The sequence below is a fragment of the Eriocheir sinensis genome, chromosome 6, assembly GCF_024679095.1.
Source record: "Eriocheir sinensis breed Jianghai 21 chromosome 6, ASM2467909v1, whole genome shotgun sequence".
Taxonomy (NCBI): domain Eukaryota; kingdom Metazoa; phylum Arthropoda; class Malacostraca; order Decapoda; family Varunidae; genus Eriocheir; species Eriocheir sinensis.
In genome coordinates, this window is record NC_066514.1 from 26206776 (window position 1) to 26234513 (window position 27738).

Sequence of the window (27738 nt, forward strand, 5' to 3'; positions counted from 1 at the left end):
CAGTACGAAGTGATTGATCTCGATATCGAAAAGGGAACACCTGCTTCCATAGACTTCTAATCATGGCTCCAATGAACTGTAGGCAATCATTCACAGGAGGACAATTTTGAAATCGAGATTTTGTCATTGAAATTGCCGAGCCTTCTGACCTTATTAGCTACATAGTGAGGATGAGGCGCAGATTTGGTTGATGACTATATGGACCGTATTTTAAGACACCATCGCTTCTCACATCAACTATTTCTAAAGGTCAAAGAGGGGATCAATCTATTTTTCATGAGTGTTTTTTAAGGTTCATGGCACAGAAGAAGGGTCAAACTACCACCAGGGTCATAAAACTACCCCTGGAAAGGCCTACAGCTCCTACAAAAGCCATGTCAAATATGTGAACTTGGGCGACGAAATGTTTTAAAATACGACCCTATGTGTCTCTGCACTGCATAAAGCATTTGCTCCCGAGATCGCCGTTCCCTTCAACTCAAGGAGAGGTAACTCGCTTTTTCACATTCAAAGCATTACAGGGACTTCAAAACATTCTTACGACTCAGTTCAGATCATAAGATGGAACTTGTGGTGTTAACTTTGTCCAGCATCAGTAGAGTCCTTGCTTATGGTAGCTGCTCGAAGATAAATTACTAAAAGTGAGGGAAAAGGAAGCGAACGCAAGCATGAGGGATTAAAATTGCAAAACGAGTAGTGAAAAACGTGTAGATAGGAACCAAAGTACAGAAGATTAACTTGAGGCGAAGGAAAAGGAAGAGAAATCTATTAAAGAAATAAGTTAACGAAAATGTAAGTATAAGCAGATAAGTTCTTCAGACCTTGGTAAGAGTTATATGCTTTTCCACCGCCTAGAATATCATGAATGAGTGGAAAGACACGTATGAGAGAAAGGAGGATCAATATATGGATGGTGCAGGAGAAGGCCTCAATAATTTTCATTCTAAAACACAACATATGATTCCGTGCTGTTCCTATATATAGTCTTTCTGAGGCCCTAATTAAACTGGATATCTTTTGGAGCACCCCCACCCCCCTCGCCGCCTCTTTATTCGCATTTTTCTTCTGTTTTCACCCCACAAGTTATATATATCTCTGTCCTAAGCAATCTAAAGTAAATAAAAGCCATGTGTATGCTGCTACGCCTCCGTGGTTTAGTGGTCAGCGTGCCTGGCTACCACTCCGCGGGCACGGGTTCGAATCCCGGCCCGGGCAGTCGGCGGGCAGATCACCCAGCTGTTCATCCTCCCTTTCGGGCTGGTCGATAAATGGGTACCTGGGGAAACCTGGGGAAGGTAAACTGTGGTAACCCGAATGTCACACTGGCCCTGTGTCCCGGGGTAATGGGCTCCCTCCCACTACAGGTTCAAGGGCCAATGCGACGGAGATGAGCACCGAGGCCAAGCGCAACTACTGCGTATATCCCCAACTTTACCTTTACTATAGACATGCCCGAGTTTCTTTTCCGTTCTTCATACACATCTTAAGCCATTCCCCCACCCATCCCCAGTGATCAGAGGCCCGGCCTATGCATTTAGCACAGTGAGGGTATAGGAAGTTGGGCTCCAAATCCTCACACTTATAAATATATATAGATACTTCACTACGCACTCATAGTTACTTCCCTGTGCTTACTTATATACTTTACTTTGCTCTGAGATCTATTTCTACACTTTGCTGACACTGACTTTTGCTTTTCTATTTCCTTTGCCTGTATTTTCCTCGCTTTAGCTTACTTTGAACATTTCTTTATACTTTTATCGTTTGTCCTTTAGTTTGTGGGAGACTAATGGCAGTATTTGCAGGTTAATTAAGAGGTTCTGCCAGTTCCTACCATTGTATCTTTTTAGTTTCATGGTGCTACCTACAGATGTATTACTATAAAGTTGTATAATCATATTCTGCCCTGCCTGGGGGTTAGGATGGCATGTTCCTCCCTTCTCCCTTGTTGTTTACCTGCAACAATAAACTATCAATCAATCTTGGTGCCACCTGTAAAAAAGACCTTGCCCAGACCAACCCCAAGACAGGTAAACAAACGCAGGCCGGTGACAGGTGGACAGTCACAGCATGTGAGTATGGAGGAGCAGGTCGTGAGGAGAAGGACGGGTTTAGGAATATAAGTCGGTCAAGAGGTGCTGAGCGTTCTTTTAGAGGCAGGTGATGTGGTGGCGGTGAGCGAGAACCACGAGGAGATGTTGGATGTGGTGTGTGGATGGAAGAGATTTTTATGTCCATATTTTTCAACGTCTCGGCTCCCATTACGACTGTTTTCCGATGCCACAGAGAACATTGACTGTCTCTTTCATGGTGGGTGAGTCTCCCGTTCAAGGTGCCCTGAAGTCGTGTTGAACTACCCCCAGGATTGCCACACAGTCCATGAGAATCCCTGTAACTTTTATGAGCGGCCTTATAAACAGGTGCTCTTAAGGTCTTAAGGGTGTGCAGGGGAGGGAAGTGAATCAAGTGTATTGTTAGTGTTGGTGTGTTGTGGTGACAAGTGAGTGTGTATTTGTTTTCTGAATGAGTCTATTGTACCGCAGTCTAAAATCTGTTGAGGGAGGCTGTTCCAGTGAGTGCTTGTATGCGTCAGTGTTAGTGTGATATGTTTGGTATTTATGGATGTGTGTGTTATGAGTATGTTGACTGTTTGCGTTGTGTAGGTATTTTTGTGGGTCAATGTCAATGTGAGTGTTTGTGATCTTGTACATAAGTGTGTGTGTGCTTGTCTGCGTATGTGAAGAGGGTCCATGTTTATCTGTTGTTTGATCCGTGTTGTGATTCCAGGCGTTCGAGTGTTATTGTTTGTAATGAACCTAGCCGCCTTGGTGTTGATTTGTTCTAACCTATCAATGTTTCTGTGTGTGAGGATCCCACACCATGGAGCAGTATTCCAGTGTTGGTCTCACAAGTGTGTCATAAGCTATGTGTTTAATGTCAGGTGTGCAGTTATGTAAATTCCTCCTCAGGAACCCCAGTGTCCTGTTGGCTGTGGCACTGATATGGTCTATGTGAGTGTTGAATTTCAAGTTAGTTGAGAGATGGATACCAAGGTACTTGTGTGTGTGAACTGATGCTAAATCTGAATTGTGGAGAGTGTGTGATGGATGGAGTTGTGCGTTCTGGTTGAGGAGATGATGCGGCAGTTGGTATTGTACTACAAGAAATGGGAGAGAGAGAGAAGGGAGAGCTTAGATGTAGTCATATGTGAGAGAGGAATGGCTAACTGGGATGACTTACAGCTGTTCTGGAGTGAGTCTTGGATGATGAACGGCATGCTAGGATTGAATGGGAGATATGGGCCAATCAAAACTGTGTCCATGTGAAGTGTTAAAAAGCTCTCAGGGGGAGCATGAATGATTAGAATGGAAGGGTGTGAGAGGGAAAAAGGGGGATAACTAGATTGGGTTGAATGAGAGGGAGTAGCATAGTGAGTGCTGAGGAGGGTGAAGGGTAGTACTTATATTTTTTTTGTATTTCTTCTTCAGCAATGTGGGAGAGTGCTGAGTTAAAGTCCACTCTGTAGTCAGCAGCAAGGAAGGAGACTCAAGACCAAGGCTAAGGCACCCAGCCCCAAGGTCTTGCCCAGCCCAAGGCTCCTGCTGGGTGGCACAGGCTGTGGTGGTATTTGCGGGTGCTGTGGTTGGTGGCAGTGTTTTGGAAGGCAGCCTATAGTATACAAAAGTCTGCCATTGCAGCCTCCAAGTCACTGTGAGGCAGCATGGATGGCCAGCGGGTGTGCGTGTTCTTCATCCAGCACAAGGGCCGGCAGTGCAGGATGCTGGTGAAGGCCGGCCGCAGCTACTGTGGCCAACACCTGGTGGAGGAGCCACTTGACCAGGTGAGGGCTGATGCTGCTTATCTTGCTGCAGTGTAGGAAGATGGGATATTATCTAGCAGACCTGAGAGGTCTTTCAGAGACAATCTTAATACATATATGGGATATATATGATCAGAATCATGCACAGTTTGGGGAGCTGAACTAGATGCAAACTTAAAATACTTCATGCTTATGCACCAACGTCAACTTACAGGGAAGTAGAAAAGTGCTATAAAGATTTTGAGGTAGCAATGAAGGTAAAAAAAACTTTTCAAAAGTCTTGGGAGACTGAAAAATGTTGGTGAAACAGCAATTGGCTAGTTTGGATCAGGTACAAAAAATGGGAGAGGAGATTAACTTGTTGAATTTATAGAAAGAAGCATGCTTGGTCATGAACACAGTCTACAAGAAAATAGCTAACAAGAAATGGAATTAGGAAAGCTTTAAAGGAGAGACAATGAATGAATCTGACCTCTTACTGGAAATCCAGACAGTGCAGGATGCATCACTACTTAGTAAACTCAAAGCCAGTGGTCACCAATTTGGTATATGTGAAGGAGGTCCAGTGGAAAGCTAGTGAATGTGAAACACCTTAATATTCCTGCAGTATGCTACCCCAGGTGAAATTTCCTTTCTCTTATGTACTGATTGTCATTGATTTGATGAAAAATATAAAGAATTGACTGGGTGAACCAGAAAAAAAAAGTTTAGTTTCTGGTGAAAAGATTGGAGACCAGTTGATGAGTGTGCAGGAAGTGGTCTGTAAAGAGGTTTTCTTTCCCAGGCCACAAACAGCCAGCACAGGAGGATCCCCTGCCCTCTGGACCCCAAGCAGTGAGTAAGGCCGTGTTTGTCAACTAACACTGTACGTACACTAGAATTTATCCTGTCATTGGGTTAACGTAATTGCATTGTTTTGTTGAAAATTGTCTTCAGCTAAGAGAGGGTGATTAGAAAACAGTTAGGAAAGCAAAAAGATCACCAGCAGAATGCACCTTGCAGAATCTGTCCTGGTGATCAGAAAGAAGGTTGGAAGTTGATAGGTGCTTTGAACTTTCCTGTTGAGAATCGTTGCCGAATCTTTAGCCAGACAAGAAAGTAAAGCTATAGGACATTAGTATAAAGGGATAGAGTGGTCACCGTTTTTAGGCACAGCCTGTATGTAGGCACAATTCTGGCGGGAAGGGAAGATGGATGTTGAAAGGTAGAGGCAAAAAAGTCTGATTAGTCAGGGTGACAGTGAAGAAGCACAGTCTTTTAGGACAATAGAAGGCATTCCATCAAGTCCGTAAGCCTTCTGAGGATTCAGGTCAAAAGTTCACAGAAAACATAATATTTAAGAATTTATAATAATATCAGCAGTAGGAGGAAAATGCCTTGTGTTATGTAAGGTGCTGAACCAACTGATTAAGATTGCTAAGGAGAATAAGAGATGTAAGCTTTTTCACTAAGTTACTGAATGATGCTTTAGGGAAAGTATATACAAATCTCTGTCCTCAGCTCCTGCTTTGAGCACCGCCTGGAGCACCACCTGACCATCTGCAATGCACGGGTGGTGACAGACCTCCCCCACCTGAGGATGAACTGCAACCTGCGGGCATGTCCTGGGGAGGGGCCGCCCAAGGTGGCCCTCTCCTCCCTGCCTGATGATACACTGCTTACCTTCATCAGCAAGATAGAGAGGATACATGCTGGTGAGTTGTAGTTTTCAATCAACACTGCATTGGATGATATTGTGGGGTGTTGAATCACTTAGGTTGTAATTCTGTGCCATAAGAGGTGACATCTCATGTGCTACGGAAATCAACACTGTATTTGAAAACCTCCGTGGCTGTAATGCCCCATGCAGCAACAATGTTACAGTTAAGTTTGTGTATGTGAATAAAGAGAAACATGTGCTTGTTTATCCTTTTATGGGTCATATTCAACAAAACTAGTGAAAAAAAAATCCATGACATTCACTTGATGCAGCAGTGAGTGTCTCCTGTTACAGTTGGTGTTTGGAAATGATGGAACTGAAACCTGTACCTCTCCGTCCATTGAATGTCATGGCTTTCAGCATGAGAAAAACATTCCATGAGTATAATGTTTCTCTCACTCAGCAGTGATTGTCTCCTACAATGGCTGATTTACACAAATGAATAAAATTGAATTTGTGCCCGTCTACCAATTATTAGCAACATGACCTTCAAGACCAGAAGAGATATTGGAAGCCCAGTGTTTGCATCATAATGTCTTTTTATAATTGACATTCAAGTAAACAAAATAACTGTTGCCTGTCTGTCCATTTATAGTATGACATCCTAACCCTAGGAAATGCATTGCTGCAGACGTCATCGGCAGCATCAAGGAGTCGGTGCTGCACCTGGACTCCGTGGAGGCGGCGGTGGCGGGGTGCTGCGGCAGCCCCAGCATGGTGCGGCACCTCAAGCAGACCTCCTCCCTGTTGGCCCATATGAAGGCGGCAAACCTCCTCGACACGGCCACCAACCCAACCTGCTACGTAGAGTTTGGGGCAGGCCGAGGTGAGCTGCGAGTCCTGCGTGAATCCTCTAGTTTGTTTTACTTATTTAGTTTTATTAATGTATGATTTATGGTAAAGGAGACAGTCCACGGATTACAAAGTACCCACAATGTGCTGCTCCTATAAAGAAAGATACAGAAAAAGAATCTGTTGAATAGTGTAGGCTGCCTGTATTACATATGTACCGTGATCTATACATACGTTAATCTTCAGACTGCACGCCAGGCATTTTCCCACCCGCCAGCTGGTACTACTGCTAGCCAGGCAAGCAGATGGTTCAGCTTCACATGCACACACACTGTCCTGCCAATTATACCATCAGCACCATTTATACTAAGGCTCCACCCAAAACCCCTGCTACTGCTTTTACTCCTAGCAAAGTGTAATCTTTTTCATTGAATTTTTCTTGAATCAAGGAGGCGGTCAGACTCCCCACTCACCTCTACATGTACTCTAGTGGAAAAAACAAAAAATTATTCAACAATTTCGCTTTTTAACCATTTTCTTTGGAATTGAATCCTGTTGAATGAGGGGTTCCTGTATTGCATAGGTATTTGTATAACCTTGAAGTTTTATTCATAAACTGTCTCAGTGTGTATGAGATATTATTCAGCATTCTGAGTGATATATATATACAGCTGTATTTAATTTTTTGAGTTTTTGGTTTCCATCTCCCTATTTTATCATGAACATTCCTGCCCATATATCAGAAAGTTGCAAGGTGAGAATAACTTTGTCTTCCTCAGGACAACTCACCAAGTGGTTGACGGAGGCAGTGACGGACACCAGCAAGGCGCTCTTTGTTCTGGTGGACCGAGGGGCACAGCGCTACAAGCATGACACCAAGCTCAAGTACAAGTGAGTCTTTATACTAAATTCTGGTGGTGCTGGACATGGGGAAACTCTTGGGAGGGTAAATTTGCAGCTGGAAGTGAGAGACGGAAGCCACATCACTATCATTATCAGATCATTTTATTGCTCTGTAAAGGAGAAGACACTGGCACTTAACATATAAATATTGTAGATACACATGATGGAAATTACTGACAAAAGTGTAGGTCATGAACAAATGGTAGAGGATGTGTGGATCAAATTTTTGCACTGAGAATGTTAGATTAGTACCTAGAGAAGGAGAGGAAGCTGTTTCCTACTTTCATGGACCTGGGAAAGGTATGACAGGATTGATAGGAAGGGTTTATGGGATGTCCTAATGATGTGTGGTGCAGGAGGACATTTACCTGAAGGGATCAGGATTGTTTTACAAGGATATGAAAGCCTCTGGGAGGTGAGTGAGAGCTACGGTGTGGGTGAGAGACAGGTGCGTGATGTCAAGGCGAGGAAATTCCTGTGAGGGAACATGGTATTGGAGATATAGAAAGAGATGGGATTCTCTTAGCTGTGATCACTGCCATGGTTCTAGGGCTAAACTAAGAATGTATTTTGTGTTTATAGTTGGATTTCTTTCAGTGACAAGATAAATGTGAAGCGAATTCGTGTGGACATTCAGCATCTCAACCTGGAGGGTGTGGAGGGCATTGACAACTACAGGCACATTGTGGGCTTTGGCAAACACCTGTGTGGCAGCGCTGCAGGTGAGTGTGTCTGTGTGTATTTACCTTTTTATCAATTTATAGTATACAGGGCCTGAACTCAAGCTTGGTCAATCCTGTCTCCCAATCTATATTTGTCCAGCTTTTCCATAATTTTATTTTATTTTGTGTGTGTGTGTGTGTGTGTATTTACCTAGTTGTGATATACAGGAAGTGAGCTACGTTCACTTATAATTTATCCACACTGTCTGTGCACTGTCAGCATGCACTCGTGATTTCACCTTACTCTCGGAAACCTCTCATTGCCTTGTTATATTTCACCTTTGCAGATGCATATCTTTGGTACTAATATTTGTTCTATGGAACTTTTAAACATTGAAAAATTCTCACATTAACTATTGCTCTGTTATGTTCACCCCAAAATAATGAAAAAAGAACTGGATGCCAGATTCATTATAATGCTGACACCTCTTGCGTTCTTGTTAGATATGGCTCTGCGGTGCCTGTGCCAGTACCAAGGGCCAGGGGTGGAAGGGGCAGTGCTGGCCCTTTGCTGCCACCACCGCTGCACCTGGGACTCTTACTGTGGCCTGGAGGTACTTCAGGTGTGTATGTGTGTGTGTTGTGTGTGAGTGGAGGAGGCCAAGGGGAACCCCACAAAGTTCTTGGCTTGTGCAGGTTGATGGATCATGCCTGGAAGTTCTTAGGGGAAGGCGGCCTACATGGAGATTTGCTCTGCTCGGAGTGACAACTGGGGGTGGTGTCACTGGGTAAGCGAGGGGATGCCCCCGCCTTCCGGACATATATCCAAAATTGATTGATTGATTGATTGGTATGAGAATTAGGGTAGCAATTGATTGGGCCACCATGTGCAGATTCACCAGATGCAAGACTACATAAAATGACTAACTCTTAAAGCGCGGGCTTGTTTTGCCGTGCCTGTGCTCCCACGCGGGCATATTCAGGCAAAAACATATCTCTCTTCAACCTTTCCTACCTTCACTCCTACTTAACTCACGTGACTGAATGAAGTATCATTGTAAAGTATATACCCTTACCTGTCCTTTGATGTTAAGTTGAAGACTATATGACCATTGGTAGAACGACTACGGGATATTGAAGTAGGATCACTGAAACCACATTTTTATAGACTGTTTTCCACCCCTAGTGGACTTCCCTTCTATGATTTAGTAATAAAAAGCATAACTTTTATACAGTTTATGTAAAACACACCCAAAAACCATAACTTCCGGGCCTTCCTCATGCCCTTGATTGGTGCTGAGGTCAAAGGGCCCCATCTTGTGGATGAAATTCACTGGAAGGTGAGAAAAGGTGGGATGTCTAGCGGACATCTTCTCAAAGCTAACACAAGGCATACACTGACCAATAATTAGTCAAGGGAGCACGGTTGGGTGTTGTTTGAAAGAAAACGACATGCTTACTCTACTTAAGCATAAACAAATTCAATTTGACGGCGCGCTAAGTGAGATTATGATAGCAGGCCTGTTGACAGGACAACAAATGATCAGGAACTGTCTTGGCCTTCTTAACCACACAGTATCTCAGCACTTACTGAATGCTTAGAAAATATTTGTGAATGCTGTAAATTCTCATATTATGTAGAGATCCAACCCTTCAGTTTTTGTACAAACCATTCTTGTGTTCCAGGATTTGAGTGTGTTGCCCTCTGAGTTTTACATTCTGACGGCGCTTTCCAGCTGGGCAACATGCAACCCTAAAGGCGTCCCTAGCAAAGAAGAGCCACCTGCCGACAGCCAAAAGAATGACTCCTTTGAGACAAGTGGAAGTCAGGAGCAGCATCCTGAGACCTTAGCAACCAAAGAAACAGTCAAGGAGAAAAAATTCATGGAAAAGTGAGTATGAAAAAATCTTGTTGGTTTCAGTCTGAAATTTCGTGAAACTCGGTTCTGGCAAATTTGCATTGTTTGAGTGTGCAATCCATTATCTTTTGAGCTTTCTCAAGGAGGGGCTGACTGCAAAACTGCATTACACGAATAACTTGTAGGGCATTATGAGGCAAACTTTTACAATACTTTTTGTTTTGAAATGGATGCTTGCAGCCCTGTGATTCTGAGGGGCTCACTTATCCTGTGAACATTTGTGCCTCGATTCATACAGATTTTGTTAATGCATAGGGCATAGGCTTCATGTGATCATTTCAATTCATCCAGTCAAATGTCGGCATTCATGTTGCAGTCTCCACCCCTACATCACCCCCCTCTTGTTGTTGCATGAATTAGGCCACTATAATATGAATAAAATGTTAAGAAGCAGAAACTTCCACTGTGATGGTGATGTGTAGAATGCTTCATCTAGTCCACCCCTTCTGTCACTCATGTGGAAGGCTGGTGAGCTGTGAACAAACAAAAGCTTCTAATGTGTTCCTGTGTGGCCCAAACACAACCTTTTCTTGGTTTTAACTGATTGGGTTAATTTCCACAAGTTGTTAGTTTGTTTATTTCTTGATACAGAGAGAATCTTTGAGAACCAGTTACCCATGAAAATCAAGATACAACTGTATTGAAAGTGTAATTTTAAATATTGCCATTCTTGAGGGGAAGGAATGAGTTTTTTCTTTTTTGGTCTTCCTAAATTTTAATTAAAATATTATTATAATCCACTCACTTTGACAGTCTTCCTCTACAATCTTGACCAATGCTTCTTTTTCTTTATATTTTCTTTCAGCCGGTACACCAGGCTAAATTTATCAGCCAAGTACCGTGAAGAAGTTGGAAGGAAGGCCAAGCAAGTTTTGGATTACTGCCGGAGACAGTACCTACGTGAGCAAGGCTTTCAGGCCAACCTTGTGCTCTACGTCACTGAAGAGTCAACTCCTGAGAATGTAGCTCTCGTTGCCAAACATGAACCAAGGTAACTTTGTAGGAGGTAGGAAAAGGAATTTAGGGGTTTCAGAGAACTTTTACAGATCATGTTTGTACTTCACTGCCATTCTATTTCATCCTGTTAATGCCTTTGAAATGTTTGTTATTAACCAGCTTTAGCAAGTAGTATATTAAAAACAAATATTTTGAATAATTTTAAAGAAAAAGGTTCAGTATTCTAATCAAGGGTATTAATTTCACAATGACATTTAGGAACACTGAAGGTTGTCATCAGTAATAGTATTGAGTAGGCAGAAACATGGTCACTGGATCAGCAACACTGGTGCCCAGCAGTAAAGACCACACACATGGCTTTAGAAAGTCTACGAACCATAGTACTTCCATTTGAAACTGGCCGGTGGGGTGTTGGCTGCTGTGGGGTCACCCTCACCCCGCACCTTGCCACACACCCACAAGATTGTTTAGTTTTTAGAATAATAACAAAGATTTTGTATAAATACCATGATACTTGACAATGTTGGAATACAATGTTGTCAAGTGTTGTGATATTTATACAAAATCTTTGTTATTATCCTTAAAACTAAAAATCTTAACACTATATGACCTTAGTGGATTATCCAATTATCTAATGAAATTTATTTAAAGGTAGAAAATACCTGACATATGAGAAGAAGTGAGAGGTGCTGAGGGTGTGTGGCAAGGTGTGGGGCGGGGGTGACCCCGCAGCGGCCAACACCCCACCGGCCAGTTTCAAATGGAAGTACTATAACACAAATATTGTAAGGTAAAGTGTCATGAATGACCCTTGTCGTTGGCATATTTTTTCATGCATGAAATTTCACAAATGTTATAAGTTAATATTGATTTAAAATTAATTGAGACTGTTTTACAATAGTCTAGTGGCTCTAAACCTTTCCACGCACATTTATTGTACCAGTGTAGGTGCTCAAGGCAGACCAAACACGTGTGCACGCAGCCCATCACTCACACACTTGATGAATTTTTCCATGGAAGAAAACGAGCATTCAAAATGAAACATTTTATTTTATAAAGTATAAAAAATATGTGCTCTAACAATTAACTTGTTTCAAGTCCACCACACTTAAAAATGGCCTCACTGCATCAGCAGTTTAATAAATAACAATTTTATAAATAACATTTATAATGATGGTAAAACTATGTTACACAGGAAGACTATTCTTTAAAATATTGTCTGGTCAGTTAAGTGTTCCAAAATATTCAAATTAGTTATCAATCCTTTCATCTTATCCTTGCTACCTGGCATCCCTTAAGCTTCCCAATATTCATGACAAGTATTATTCAGCCAAGCCACATAAATCTGCAGAATGCTGAATATCTTTCAAATTAAAAGTTTTTGTTATTTGCTGCATTGTTAGCAATAACTGTATATTTTTCCCTTTTGGCAGTTGATTCTATCCTAACCAGAGTAGCAAGGTGCAGCATACCTGTTCTACATTTTGATTTAACCCTTTCATTGGTAGCAAACATTAAGTAGATGCACATCTCCAGCTCAGCTGTATTTTACAGCATAGTGTAACCTTATTTGAAGATATAGTCATACCCTGTAAAGCTTCAGTAGTTCACTGAAGATGAAAGACCTTGCACACGCCACATTTTCATTCAGTAGTAGCTTTTATAATTCATATGAAACAAATTCTGGTGAAAGAAACGTATATTTTCATGTTAAGCAAGTAAACTTTGCTTTAATTTTTCTTTTTATAAAAAGTAAACAAATCAATCATGAATTACAGGTACACACATTTTACCACCATGATAGCAAATTATCTTAGTCTAACTTCAAACCCTTCTTTGCTAGATCTGCCTTTGCCTCCTTGATTTGCCTCTGTAGTTCCTCAGAAGCCTCCAGACAGTCATTGAAGGTGTAGACCCTGTAGGCAATGATGGCAACGGACACTACCCCAAACACTGCCACGAGGATCACTGGCAGGAGGAGTATCTCTTGGTAGTGCTTGCGTGTGAACTCATTCTGGACCTGGCAAAATACAACATTATAGTAGTGTAATCAGTGAGTAAATTGCAAACTAAGTTCCATGGAAAGGTTGTGTAAATGGTATTTAATATACTCTTAAAGAAAAATTATAATTGGTGCACTTGCACTGCTGAACTCCGGAGGTTGAGTGGCCATAGTGGAGCTTTCTGAGATAAGGAGACAAGGCAATAGAGACATCATCAGTAGGGGGGGGAACTTTTCAAAGTTCAGAAGGAAAGAACTGTTTATATTTCTGGTGCCAGAGCCATGGGAACCAACACCCAATTCGTAGCTATAGTCTGGCTCGGCTAAACAGGCAGTTGGGGGGGGGTTTCAGCGGAGAGAGAGAGAGAGAGAGAGAGAGAGAGAGAGAGACGTGGCAACCAACATGGGGTTAATAACGTGGCAACGCTGTATTCCCGCTTACTCCTCGCAGGGCACCGACACAGCTGCACTTTAAGGCGAGTCTTACTATAGCTCTCTCTGTGCCAGTAACTGCATTGAAATCGCCTAAGACCCCCTTCCCAACCCTGGGGTCGCAACCCCAAGTGCATTTTTCCTGGGGTCACTAAGACCTCAAAATATCAAACATGGTGGTGTTATATTATAATAACACATATTCAACAAAACTAGTGGAATTGCAGTCATGTCTAGAGGTAAATGATTGAGGTCGCCTGAAAAAAAGGTTAGGAACCACTGGCCTAAGACAATGAATGAGTCATGTGGGGGGCACTGGTCAACTTGGAGTCCAGCTTGGCACAGAACATCCCTTTCTCTTCAAGTTCATACATCTCAGTAGGGACAGATACAGCAGTAAGAGTTATGAAGCCCAAGGTGTGCTTCAACCTCACCAGCTCATCAACCAGAGTAACCCCAACAACAGATGATTGCAGTCTGCTAGAAATGCCTATAGCTTTGAGGAGTGCACCATTGCTCTGGCTCAACCAGTTGCAGGTAAAAAGACTGCACTGTTTTATCTAGTATGCCTTCAAACACCTGTATCTTGGTCTTGGCCCAAATTCATAGATGTGTTGAAGAGTCTTGGGGTCCTGCCTTACTCCAGTGTTCACAGAAGATGGACACACTGCTCCTCCCACATTTCACAGCCTCTCCATCCCAGAGTAAAGGGGTAAAATTATCCCTATAATCTGGGACTCCAATTTGTACATGCCATTCCAATTAGCACTCATTGGGAAAAAAACACCACTCTGGGAAATCCAGATGAGGCATATAAGTGAACTGTTGTCAATTTTTTATAATTACACTAATTTTTGTAACTCTTCAATTTTCCAGTTTTACCCCAATATATCTTCAATTTTCCAGTTTTACCCCTATACATCTTCAATTTTCCAGTTTTACTCCCTTTATATAAATACTGACTGGAAGATGCATACAAAATGGAGAACATACCCAAGCCATTTGTCAAGCCACATTCAGCTTTCCTAACATTCTGCCTCACTGCTGGTCTGCCTCAAGCAAGTACAAGAGCTAGGGAAAGATATTATTCTATCACTTAGCATACTCATTATTCTACCACTTAAGCATACTCATTATTCTACCACTTAAAATATTCTAGGTTCATCTGACATTATATTATTTTTAAACCAATTTCCCTAAGTTGACTCTTATGCCATGTCACATGCATCTGTATTCACAAACCTTGCCAAAACTTATGACGTTGTGTCTAGGGCCATATATTAACCAGAGAGGACTAAAGGTTGCATACTGTAAAATCTGATGTTAAGGAAGCCTCCATTCTGTCTTTTTTTTTTAAACAATTTCCTTAAAATGTTTTATTTTCCTATTAATTTATTTTGCCTTCTCAAAAACAGAAGGGAGGTCAGCATTTTTCCTTCAGCTATGAAAGGAAAATAATAAAATTTCTCCCAAAATTGCTTTTCATATTCCTTGCCACCCCACTGACTTTAGAATAAAAATATAAAAAATCTCTAAAAACTGGTTTTACTCTCCTTTTTTTGTGTAGCCATGAAGATATTTAATCACGGTGAAATAACACAACCTTAATACACTTGTTGGAGGATCCTTCAAAACTGCAGGGTCCTTCATTATACTATTCACACTCATTTGCAGAATAATCATTTACGTAATGAGGGTTTATATTATAACATGATAGTTTCATTATGTTGAAGTATTTAAAAATTTATGTGGACATTTTTTAATAAATTACCTTGCATTGTTATGGTAATCAAATATTCTTTGCAAATAGGTGTTGAAAACAGCTAAGTCACCCCTCTGAAGTTAATAGGCATCTACAGCACCCCACTGCAAGCATATCAGCTGCCTAGACTATACACAAAAATATTCTAAGGGGGGATTACAGTGCCTCCTGGAACCACCCAGCTGGAGTATTCTGCTTTGCTTACCAGTATTCTCTTATGATTTTAAACCTTATAAAAAAAAATCCTGGCTTCAGATTTGGTTGATCAAGACATGCTGGGGAGTACAATTGTGCAAACACTCTACGATACATTACTAACTGTTCCACGTTGAGTTGACAGTCTTATGCAACTAAGCTTCTTTGACTTGATTTAGTAGGGAAAAGATTTAAGGAATTTCAAAAAGATAGAATGGGAGGAAAAGACATCTTTTTGTATGACGCCTGAACATGACAAAGTGAGAAAAGATTGGAAAGACAAAAACTGAAGAGTAGCATAAATAAAAATACAATCTTCATTCTGGAACTTACGGTGTTGGTGACCACTGCTGACCACGGCCCAAGGATGAGCACTGCAACAGTCAACCATTCCAACAGCTTGGTCATCCCGGCCTGGAAGATTTAACAAGTGTAAGGTTACATACTTAACTACTGCAATAACAAGCTATAGTAAAATACATAGTTACTACATGGTGTTGCTCATATGAAAAGAAGATACCAAAAAATCGTCTAATTTAGGTTTGGATATTTTGATAAATATTCCCTCTTGAAAGTTTACGTTACAGGAAGGAAGGCATACAGTTAAAGGAAGACTGTTAGTTAAGCCTTTCAATCAATCAATGGAGGCATACATCAGAGGGTTCATTGCTTCACCCACCCTATGATGCCATCCCCAGGGGTTTCTCTCTGAAAGTCTCTATACCAGACTCGGGTTCAAGTACAATTCCACTTCGGCATCACAAATTCAAGTCCAAGTACTCAGTTTTATGGCGGAACTCAAGTCCAAGTATGAGTTATTTTGTTCTGTACTCGGGTCCAAGTACAATATACTTTTACTGATATAGGCTCATGATTTTTCTGCTTTTCTGGTTTTTGACAAGTGGCTAACTGCCAATCCCTCTTTGCCCTGGTCGCCTGACATGACCTCAGTGTCACCTCATCTCAGGGCCAAGACAACCCCAAGCTTACGACACACCTTTGTTAATCCCTTAATCTGACATCATCTCCACCCATACAGATTGTCAACCACCACACCACCCACATCTTTGCAGTTTTTGTTGTACTCGAAAGAACTTGTAAAACTGTCTAGTATGAATACAAGTACAAATACTAAGGATCTTTTGGCCTTCTGTTTCACAATGACATTTACCTTACTTAATTGGTTTATGTGGCACTTTATACATCCTTGCAAAATTAGTAACCTATTGCCTCTAAATTACTGTCAGCCATCAATAGGCTCCATACCCCTGTGGAGGCTCTGAGCTAGTGAAAGTAAATATGGCAACAGCTTCTTGTTAATACAACTGAGTAAGTGCAAAACATTTGATGTCATCACTAGATTTGATACTTGTATGTAAAAAGATGGTAAAACTAGAACAGTTATATAAATTTCAGTAAGGCAAAGGAAACAGTGACAACATAATTATGGCCTGTAAAAGTGAAACACAAGCCTGGTTGATGGTAAAACTTGACCACCGCTGTGTTGATTGGCGAGGTGTTAATAATATCAATCAATTGGTCAGTGGTCAGTTACCTGGGCTGGGGTTATTGGGCTGAAACCTTCCAGTGGCTTGAGATTTTAAAGTTGTTTTATGCAGTGAATAGATCCTTAAGCCCACCTTTTGAATGCAAATTTTGAGTCATCTCGTAAGCCAAAATTTCTATACACTAGAAAATACATAATACATTTTTTTAACTTATTAACACACATGGAATAATGCCTCTGTGGCGTAGTGGTTAGGGTGCCTAGCTATGAATCTGCAGGCCTGGGTTCGAATCCCAGCCTAGGCAGTCGGTGTGGTGTTCATTCTCCCTCTCTCACTGGTTGTAAATGGGTACCTGGTGAAAACTGGGGAAGGTAATCTGTGGTAACCCAGATGTAACACTGGCCCCATGTCCCACGATAATGAGTTCTCAGCCACCACAGACTCAAGGACCAATGCACAGAGATAAGTATTACAGGCATGTGCAGCAATAGCATGAGCCCCAAAGCGCAGTCCCCCCTTTCAGCAGGTCATAAAGTTCGGTTGGAGTAGTTTAAATATGCTCCCCCACTCTAAACCCTCTGTGAGCTATTTTGCGGCTGCCAGAGGAGGCGACGCGCTTTTGTAAACATTATTCCCTATTTTCAAGAGAAAAAAAAGTCCTTGAATTGGATTTTGAAAGCGTTTCCATGACTGTTGAAGGTTTGTAGAAAAGATATATGAATGGTTAGCGATGTTTCATTAAGTAGATAATGAGATACTGGCACACTACTAAAACAAGTCTTTACCGAAATTAGTGGAAGCTAACACTAACCGCTAACTTTTTACATAGATTTGTCTTTGGCTTAGTATTTTGGCTCTAAAACCCTTAAAAACATTTGACAACTTTGAGAGAGATGCCCAGAGAAGAGGCACCATGGTGAGTAGTTAGCTCCCAGCTTATGCAAATGAAAGAAAGAAGATATTGCAAATAGAAAGATTCACTACAGAGGAAGACTATTATTTAAAGAAGAGCTGATTGAAGAAACCAAGCCAGTGATATATGAAATGTGGAGAGAGAACAAATAAAAATTCTAGACACGAACAACTGAAGAGCTGAGAACTGACCAGTGACGATCATCAGGGAAGCGTCGATACAAAGGCCAAGCTTCCCGAACGACACCTGACCTGACCTAATTTACTGTCACTGAGGTAAACATCACTAAGGCAAACAATCAAGTAAAATCCCCCTTCAACCACTATACGAAGGCACATGGGGAATTCTGAGCTGGACTATACATTTATCCCAAGCACAAATAACTCGAATGAATGAACGAATGAAGGAAGGAAGGAGAAAAAATATATAGAAAACAAGAAAGAGGAATATAAGGAAGGAAAGAAGGAAGGAGAAAAAATATATAGAAAACAAGAAAGAGGAAAATAAGGAAGGAAAGAAGGAAGGAAGGAGAAAAAATATATAGAAAACAAGAAAGAGGAATATAAGGAAGGAAAGAAGGAAGGAGAAAAATATATAGAAAACAAGAAAGAGGAAAATAAGGAAGGAAAGAAGGAAGGAGAGAAAATATATAGAAAACAAGAGAGAGGAAAATAAGGAAGGAAGGAAGGAGAAAAAATATATAGAAAACAAGAAAGAGGAAAATAAGGAAGGAAAGAAGGAAGGAAGGAGAGAAAATATATAGAAAACAAGAAAGAGGAAAATAAGGAAGGAAGGAAGGAAGGAGAGAAAATATATAGAAAACAAGAAAGAGGAAAATAAGGAAGGAAAGAAGGAAGGAAGGAGAAAAAATATATAGAAAACAAGAAAGAGGAAAATAAGGAAGGAAAGGAAGGAAGGAAGGAGAAAAAATATAAAGAAAACAAGAAAGAGGAAAATAAGGAAGGAAATAAGAATACAGGAAGAAATAAAGGAAGGAATAACACACACACACACACACACACACACACACACACACACTCACACATACACACACACTCTCACACACACACATACACACACACACACTCTCACACATACACACACACACTCTCACACACACACACACACACTCCTTACTTATTGCTGTAGCCACGAGGGAGAGACGGAGAGGCAGGACACGAGGGACAGGTCACAGGACGGCCACGGGGCAGCGGGTGACGTGGCCAGCTGTTATGGGAAGTATCTCGCAGCAGCAGCAAAATAACTCCTAGAGGGAGGTTCAACTTGCTTACTTTCTCTATTATTTCACTGACCTCCATCGTTTACTTGTCCTGTTTTGGCTCCAGTATAAGACACGGACGGTAGAATAGCACTTTAAGTCAAGAGAAGGCTTTAAAACAAACGAAGAGGGCAGATTTTCCGTTCACTCGGTTCCTGCTTGTTTGTTTGTCTTGCGGGGAATATCAATCATTGCAAAGATCATAAGTGGACAAATTAAAACAAATAAAGGCAAATTAATGTATTTTCCTGCTATGCCTTCCCCATTTCACATGCGTAGTGGACAGCAGAGCGACTTATTTCTGTGAGGAGCTATTTCTCGCAACACCGGTCACTTGTCACCCGCCCGCTTAAACGGGAACCTCAATATCATACCAGACTTATAAAAAAAACCATAATGTACTTGTACTTTCTGCATTAAGGAATATACGCAAGCATATAACAGTCATCTAATGCAATGTTACTCACTAAACACGATATTACATGAGCTAATTCGAATAACCGGACGGCTGAGGCAGACCATCGTACCCGAGGTATGAGATTGTCGAACGTCTATCAGTTCGCATTTTTTTTTTTAACAGTAAAGGAAGCAGCTCAAGGGCGAAACAAACAAACAAACAAACACTTAAAACCCACTAAGAGCTGCTCCTGTAAGAGTAAACAGAACAAAATGGCCAAAACAGCGTCAATTTCCAATGCTATACAATCATTAATAGATTTACATAGATTTACACAGATACTCAGACCCAACAATCCCAACTACGGTCGGGCACATTTTCGATATAAACGAGAACACAAATTGATTCAACCTACTAATCAATGGTGCCTAAATAATGTAAACACGAAGGAGAAGAGTATCAAAGTTTATTTATATATATAGTTAGGAATAAATAGTGAAACAGGAAAATAAACGCACAACAAAAAACATTGAAATCAACAAGGATGCGAAAGGTTCCATAAAACAGTGTTGTCCAAACTTTTTCGCCTATTGTATCCATTATTACCTTCTACTGTTACTTACCCCTCGTGGCTGATTAAACTTGTAGCAGTCACCGCTCAAATTCCGTGTTCCTTCCCCTTAGTGACAAGAAAATGGGGTGCTGCAAAGAGAGACTAAGATTCTCAGTGTTTTCATGTAATGTCCATCGTCACTAAGGGGAAGGAACACGGAATTTGAGCGGTGACTGCTACAAACTCAAGTAGCCTATATTATATTTATGTTTATATTATATTATATTATATTTAGGCACACGTACATTACGCGTCCTTCCTAGGTACCCGTCCTATAGACCGCACGCACTCTTAAGAGCTAAGAAAAAATATATATTTGGCAGCCATATCATGCGTTAAAGGATTATGGAGACTCATAATTGTTAAAAGTCAGGCAGACAGAGCCAGGTGGAGAGAGGAGATTAAAAGCCTTCGCTATAGCAGGATATAATATACCAACATCAGACAGGAAAAAAAAGCAGAACGTTGGGAAAGGCCTTTGCCCTCCAGTGAACTTGCAATGACTGATAAAGGCGAGAACATCTGACATTAGTGAGGAGACTTGAGGAACGTCACCATGAGAGTTAAGAGTTACGGATAAATGGTAAGGAATATTATTATGTTATATCAAATGACTTGTCAGAAGCGTAACGCAATATGAATCGGTATCTCTTTAGCACAAGGACTGAAGTCAAAGGGGTGTTCTTTAAACTTTCCTTTCAGTGATCCAGTTTTGTTTGAAGCATCAGCCTCACGATCGATCTCGAAGCCTCCTGACAGCTGCAGCACGAGGTGAGGGCCTCCCGCCGTCCCGTATACATGCTGCCGAGGTACTGCGACCCGTACGCTGAAGAATATATTTAAAGTACCCCTTTTTATCACTAAGAAAATTTTGGTTTTATATAACAGCACCTCCTCCTTGGGCCCAGTGTGCCCCGGTTTTACGGCCAGAAAGGGTTTTCAAAAGACCAACACACCCAGTGAGTGTTGGCACGGCTGCTATGTAATTTCCGAATGACAAAACTTCATGTAGGTATTAACTTGACCCACTGCGGGGCGGGAGTGTAGGCTCTCGCTTTATCAAGACTTACGTAACTGTTTAATACGTGGGACCGACATTGATGCAAGCGGCTCCTCGCCTCCTATTGCCGCGAAACACCCCCCCCGTGACATGCCGAGGCGCGGCGGGGGTGTGCTGGGCAGAAGCAGCATACTGGAAAAGTGACTGACGATAATCAGAAAAAAATGTAAATCATAACGATACGTTTTTATGTTTTACGATACAAGAGACAGACCAAAGCAGTAAAACGAAGCCTGCAACACGCTGCTCGGCACAGATCGAGGAGGAACCAGAAGGAAGTTGAAAATCATAATCAAATTTAGTTTATTGTGACCCTATCGCCTGTGACGCCTGCTAAGAATGAATATACCTCATTTAGGCCAAAATAACACAAGGAAATCGGATAACATTTGAAGTCTATGGATTTTAATCCATCTACATAATTATCTTGGGCCATTCCCATTGGCCATATCGTCCGTATTACAAGCCATTTTTCAACAGTATCACTAGGCCAGAGGCTTCTTTTCCCACGAGCTTTCTATGAACCACTTTTGGCCTTATTCTAGTAGTGCTATGGCACACTATTATGGCAGAGGTGTGAAGAAAATTGTACTTGGAGCTGAAGTATATATGGAATTCAACGAGGGAAAAACAGTTTACAAGCTGCCGTTGTTTTTCAGTTGGTAATAACTGATATCTCTCAGAAAGACACCGTTTGGCATTGGGTCGTAAGCCTTGTAATCTTGTTGACACACCTTTTAGCCCCAGGACGCCACCGTCTTGCGCAACACTCCTGGGAAGGCCTGGGGGGAACCGCGGCTCTTGGGTCGAGGCCACGTACCCTAGCTCGTGAAAATAGAGATAAAGGAGCTACTTTAAGCTCTGTGAATGTACAGAGGGCAAAGGTTTGAAAGTACCCTTTGAGCCAGCTGATGCTGATGCTCAGGGTATAAAAGGCCCGCCGGCGGGGCTAGCCGGCACTCACCATGCGCGCCACGGTCTTGCTGCTGCTGGGGCTGGCCGCCCTAGCCTCGGCCGACACCACCTCCTACCATGGGTTAGTGCTTATGCGTTCACAGAGTATCAAGCACCCGGAGGGACCTATGTGGTGGCAACCCTCCCTTCCAGAGATTAATCAAAATTTGTAGTAAGTTCTTTAATCTACCAAATATTAATGATATCTCAAAATACGTTAAAACAAAAACAGCGCTTTATAAATCAAACACATAAACAAAAAATCTATAAGCTACCTCGCACTCAGTACGCAGCAGCACGTAACAGTACGGTGCGCAGGCCAGTGGCCGCACTGCACGGCGATGCACGGCGGGCCGGCGTGACCTCTGTGGACATCGGCTCTTCCTGCCGCGGAGAGGAACCTTGTTAAAAAGTTCGCCTCGAGCGGGAAAACTATACCTATATTTATATAAAAGGCAATGTCATATCTTTTTCTGGTTTGTTGTCGGTAAATTGTCATGCGGCAATTTCAGAATTTGGGTTTAATGAAAACTGAGAACATAACATCTACTTTCTGTCTAGTTTCTGATACAAACACTGGAGCCCCTTGAGACACTGTGATGAGAACTAACACTCAGGGCAGAGGCATCCCCCAAGGTGAGGCGGAAAAATAGTTTGCATTATGTTGAATAGGGATATTCTCTCGTGGACTTGCCGGTGCCGCCGATGGCGAAATTCTCGAGATTGATGATAAAATTGCCGAAATAAACGCTCGTGTGACCCGGCCTTAAGATGACTCAGACCACTGCATAATAGAGATTGTATTGTCTGAATTTATCTTCGCTATATCTCCATACAATCTCTGCGTGTCACGAAATACATTAACAATTAATCCAGACTAGGAAAGGCTTATACCGGCGCCAGGGGTCGAACTCGCGATCGGTGAGATGGGAAAACCACTCCTTAACCAGTCGACCAAAGAGGTACCCCACTCGCTGAGTGAGCTACAGGAGGCTCGCCCATCAGGCAGGTCAGGAACTACACGACTCCCCTTCCCAACTAGATTGATTTGTGTGTTTGTCACAAAAACTTCCCGTGTTCTATGAACTCTTCCGAGAGCATGGACCATCGCTCATCCTGTTCCTCCTCAGGGAAGGCACAAAAGAACACAGAAGAGGATGTTCACCCCATTGCCACCACATGTATTGCCCGAAACTCACTTCACTATACTTCCATACGACCTCTGCGTGTCACGAAGCACGCGAGAAATTAATCCAGACCCGGAAAGGGTTTCACTGGCGCCGGGGCATCGAACCAACGACCAGCGACATTGAAAAGCTATTCCTCAACTAGTCGGTCAAAGAGGTACCCCACTTGCTGAGTGAGTTATGGAAGGTTCGCCCATCAGGCAGGTCAAGCGCTACAAGATAAGGTCTGAGTAATGTCTTGCATAGCTTGAATGCTTGATGGTAACACATCATATGAATAATTGCTGACGCATATAGGAATAAACACTAATACCTTATATACATAGTTCCTAGATTAGGGGCACTGATATCATGAGAGGGGGGGGGGGGGCAAAACTCAGGACAACTCGCTCTATCATAGCAAGACAAGCTTACGGGAGTGTTATTTGAGGGGCAGCTATGCAAAGAGTTATTTCGTCTTACACTCAGAACGCAACACTTCCCGACATTGAAGAAAGGCAACTATGGTCATGCGGCACCCTGCAGAACCACGCTCGTCATGCAGTCCCGAAAAAAAAAAATTCTCGTTCCCTAACCCAGCTTAATACCTATACATTAAGTTTTATTCAGTGAACTTTAACCATTTTCAACAGTCTTTTGAGTCGATTCCGAGACCAAAGGAACCAAAAGACTTTGAGGCGCGTATTCTCGTAGCTAACTTTGTTCTTGCTTCTCCCAGGCACCGGCTGGTCAGCGTCCTGCCGCACACGCAGGTGGGGGTGGACCTGGTGAACACCCTCGTCAACACTCATCACGTGCAGGAATGGACCCACGCACGTGGCCCTGGCGTGCCTGTGGACCTGCTGGTGCCGCCGCGGAGCTTCGAGGCTCTGGTCAGCACCATGAACAGGAACGGCATTTCTGTCACCGTCAAAATTGACGACGTCCAGGCGTAAGTTGCCTTGGCGTGTTAATTGCTTGGTGGCGTGATCATTTCCTTGTAGTAATACAATATCTAGCAAGGCTGCTGCGTCCAGACACTGGGGGTTAGCTCTTTGGTCACATTTCCGCGAGGCTGGTATATAGCTGAGAGTGACTGTGTTTCTCCAGAGTCATCGACCAGCAGATGGAGGAGCACCGCGCCCGCAAGAGTGCGTCTCGGGCCTTCGACCACACGCAGTATCACACGCTGGAGGAGGTGAGGCTCACAAGGTCTCGCACGCACGAGAAATGGGACTCGCTGCACGAGCAGCCTTGACTCTGAGTCTTGCACTCACCCAGAGGACCACTGTTCAAACTTGTGCTGACTAGTCGACTGTTGTGAATCGTTCCCGAGTTAACCTTCTTTTCTCCACCACCTTCGTGGCCTTCCTGACAGATCTATTCCCTCCTGGACGAAGTGGAGGCTGGCTCTTCCCTCGTGACCACGTACACGGCCGGCACCACCTACGAGGGCAGGGACATCCGCGTCGCTAAGGTATTGTGTGTGGGGGGACGCGTTGTATTCTAACCCAGAAAACATGACTTCGTTTTCTAAAACGGAATACAGAGGGCCTGCACACAAAGAAAAAGTATTTCCACAACTGTTTAACATACAATATGATTTGATGATTATTATAGGAGTATGCAATCACAAAGTTCTTTAATGGTATTTGATATTACAAATATATAATAACCATGACATAGAACATCAGCAACTACAGAAACAAAAACAATAGTGATGTGAATAACGGTAAAGGTATACTATTGAGAATTGTCGCTGCAGGTGTCTGCGGGAGGGACGAAGCAGACCATCTGGGTTGACTGTGGCATCCACGCCCGAGAATGGGTCTCTCCGGCCACGTGTCAGTACATGCTGGATCAGCTGACCTCAGGCTACGGCAGCGACAGCGAGGTCACGGCGCTGCTCGACACATACGACTTCCACATCATGCCCGTAGCGAACCCAGACGGCTACGAGTACACGTGGACGGCGGTGAGTGGCGCACAGTCTGTGTGACCAGGTGGAAACTTTGCTCTCACACACACACACACACACACACACACACACACACACACACACACATGGTAATGATGTCTGTCCTTTCAGGATCGCCTGTGGCGTAAGAACAGAGTTCCTTATGGGAATCTCGGTTGTCACGGCACCGACCCGAACCGTAACTTCGACTCCGACTTCGGTGGCCCCGGCACATCTGACAGCCCCTGCGCCAGCACTTACCACGGTGAGCAAAATGTCCGTTAGAGTGATCTGGGCACATTAATACGTACGTAACTTTAGTAAAGGTCAAACATAAAAGATCGGTTTTGTGAATGGAATTTTTTGACGACTTTTCAATGCATGCTCTTCGGGAAATCACAGTATTTCTATTTTCCCTCCCCTCCACCCACCCTCCGCGGTCACTATGTGGTGAAAATAATCAATCAGTCAATTAATAGAAGGGTTTTTCGAGGCAGGCCCCTCCTCCGATCCAGTACCTCCCGACGGGATCCATCGCCTTGCCTAACTCATGAGCTTTGTGAGCGTCCCCTTGTCTCTTATATACGTAACCGTGGCACTAGGCAAGTATTTGATGGCAAAAAAGCTACAGATAGAATCAGTGGTAATTAGCTTCTACATAGGTGGGTAAGTTTTCTTGATAGATCTGACAAATAGTTTTACTTATTACTGGGGGAGAGGAGTGGACGAAATTAAATATTCGTTTATTTCTGCTAAAAAAAAAAAAAGAACACCTGGTAGAAAACAGGTGAAAAATCACTAGAAAAAATAGTTACATTCGCCAAGTGAGATGTTATTCTGCACCTTCACCGTCATTTAACGGCCTCCCCCTCGCCGGCAGGCCCCTACGCTTTCTCCGAGAAGGAGTCTCAAGCAATCCGCGACTCTGTCATTGCCCTGGACGTGAAGATGTTCTGGACCATCCACGCGTACTCACAACTCTGGATGACCCCGTACGGCTACACACACGACCTGCCACTCAACTACGACGAACAGGTGAGTCAAGCGATCCGGCTGAGACACCAGCAGGATGCTCGGAGCTTCGGAGGGTAAACAGTTACGAAAGTGATCAGTAACGATAAGATGATTGTAAGTTTTCTTTCACTTGTTTTGGAAGTCGCCGAGGGGCTTCATCTTTGGCTGAAAGTCCAGCAACTCAGTCAATGCAAGAAGCTGGCAAATTGACATGACTTGAAAATTTTTAAGACAAAGTCATCAGGGTTTTCACTTGGAATCTGTTCCTGAGGACCCGCTAAGGTACAGAATCCGCGAGATAGAGCTGTTTCTCTTTCAGAGCCCCTATTCATACATTAATTGATTATAGCCATGCATTGGCGCTGTTCACTGTCAGTTAAACAAAAAGGGAATTCAGCAGCAATACAGTGAAACGCCAGAATTTTCTCTTTTACTATACTCCAACACGACCTCTGCGTGTAACGAAACACACGAGAAATTAATCCAGACAAGGAAAGGTTTTGCCGTCACCGGGGATCAAACCCGCGACCAGCGAGACGGGAAAGCCACTCCTTAACCAGTCGGCCAAAGAGGTACCCCCTTGCAAAGTGAGTTATGGGAGGCTTGCCCATCAGGCATGTCAGCTGCACTACAACAGTATATCATACAGTATTACATATGCACCCAAGGCATAAACTAAGGCACTCGGGCACACGGGTACGCACACGTGTGTGAGCTACCGCTGATGGGTGAGAGACGGGCTTGCGGATTCTCGCGCGTGCGGTGACATCTGGCACTGCTGCCAGCGACAGGGCTCATACTTCTAAAGAAATTAGGCGTTTGACTTAAATGTCAAGTCTCAGGGACGAGTTTTCATCCTAGCTGGGGCTCCAGTCACCACGGGTAGTGGGGAACGTAAAGTTGCCAACAACGGCGAGCTAGCTCGAAAGATCAGTTATCTCATATGAAAATTAATGGGTAAGAATACCGTACAATGGTGAGAGTATTGAATAGAAGTACATCATACCCATTGTAATAGGGTTTCGTAAGGCTATAGCGATTTTGATGAGGCACGCTGTCTGTCTGGCAACACCCGGCAACGTTTACACATGATGGTCGATGCCTCAGACGAAGACCCAGGACTTATGCCTGCCCGGGACCAACTTTAGCTACTCGCGCCGAGTCTCAGATTAACACCCAGGATATAGGACTCCACAGGGCCGGTTTGGGCTCTTAAGACGAGCCTGAGACGAAGACTTTGCTTTATAAGTATGGGCCCTGGATCATATGTGACGCACCAGACCAGGTCGCGCATGATGTCACGCTGTGGCCTGTCCGGTTCCCTGTTCCAGTTGACCCCAACAGGACGGTGATTCCTTCCACTTATGGGCTTAGTTGTGTTCCGGCAGCTGAAAAGTATCGACACAAATTTATCTCACGAAGTCCTGGGTCAAGGTGTGAAAGATGCGGGGCCGTGCAGCTTATGGATGCAGTTGAAAGAGAAGGAACGATGAAAAGATATACTTCACTGCTTCCCTGAAGTCAGAGAAACTAATAACACAGTGAAAAAATCCCGTAATGAACATCACTAAGTGCCGGGGATCGAACCCGTACCCTGAGTAGGTCAGGGCAGCATACCAGCCTCGACACTGATGAGCCTCTAGCGAGGTTTCCATATTAGCTCATCGGTGGCGTACTTGATATGCTGCGCTGACTTCTACCCAGAAGGCACGGGTTCGATCCCCGGCAGTTAGC

The 27738-nt window shown here is 43.1% G+C and overlaps 3 protein-coding genes across 10 annotated transcripts in view; 2 read left to right on the top strand and 1 right to left on the bottom strand.

The window, feature by feature from the left end:
* Positions 1 to 1887: 1887 nt before the first annotated feature.
* Positions 1888 to 11634, top strand: LOC126990874 (tRNA:m(4)X modification enzyme TRM13 homolog). Of its 4 annotated transcripts, none has more exons than XM_050849526.1 (10): positions 1888 to 2030; positions 3489 to 3841; positions 4605 to 4654; positions 5321 to 5514; positions 6151 to 6345; positions 7091 to 7202; positions 7812 to 7936; positions 8381 to 8499; positions 9563 to 9768; positions 10601 to 11634. In XM_050849526.1, exons 2-10 carry the CDS (start codon positions 3722 to 3724, stop codon positions 10788 to 10790), a joined length of 1311 nt encoding a protein of 436 aa, XP_050705483.1. In that variant the 5' UTR covers positions 1888 to 2030; positions 3489 to 3721; the 3' UTR covers positions 10791 to 11634. The 4 variants fall into 4 exon arrangements, with proteins under 4 accessions (XP_050705483.1, XP_050705494.1, XP_050705479.1 ...); XM_050849537.1 differs by lacking the exon at positions 1888 to 2030 and adding an exon at positions 2112 to 2135; XM_050849522.1 differs by lacking the exon at positions 1888 to 2030 and adding an exon at positions 2166 to 2314.
* A 148-nt stretch (positions 11635 to 11782) lies between these two features.
* On the bottom strand, positions 11783 to 18858 carry LOC126990901 (dolichol-phosphate mannosyltransferase subunit 3-like). Its single transcript, XM_050849547.1, has 3 exons — positions 18702 to 18858; positions 15477 to 15557; positions 11783 to 12772 (listed from the first exon to the last, which is right to left on the bottom strand). Exons 2-3 carry the CDS (start codon positions 15549 to 15551, stop codon positions 12566 to 12568), a joined length of 282 nt encoding a protein of 93 aa, XP_050705504.1. The 5' UTR covers positions 15552 to 15557; positions 18702 to 18858; the 3' UTR covers positions 11783 to 12565.
* Positions 18859 to 21786: 2928 nt separating this feature from the next.
* The window catches only part of LOC126990940 (carboxypeptidase B-like), a 58724-nt gene continuing 52772 nt past the window's right edge, over positions 21787 to 27738 (top strand). For 2 of the 5 annotated variants that reach the window (XM_050849620.1, XM_050849612.1), the window contains exons 1-7: positions 21816 to 21949; positions 23773 to 23985; positions 24144 to 24231; positions 24412 to 24510; positions 24799 to 25008; positions 25123 to 25255; positions 25871 to 26025. In XM_050849620.1, coding sequence (XP_050705577.1) covers positions 21879 to 21949; positions 23773 to 23985; positions 24144 to 24231; positions 24412 to 24510; positions 24799 to 25008; positions 25123 to 25255; positions 25871 to 26025 — 969 coding nt within the window. In that variant the 5' untranslated portion in view covers positions 21816 to 21878. Of the gene's footprint in view, positions 21950 to 23772; positions 23986 to 24143; positions 24232 to 24411; positions 24511 to 24798; positions 25009 to 25122; positions 25256 to 25870; positions 26026 to 27738 lie in introns of all 5 variants that reach the window. The other 3 variants (XM_050849581.1, XM_050849569.1, XM_050849587.1) reach the window with 3 other exon arrangements.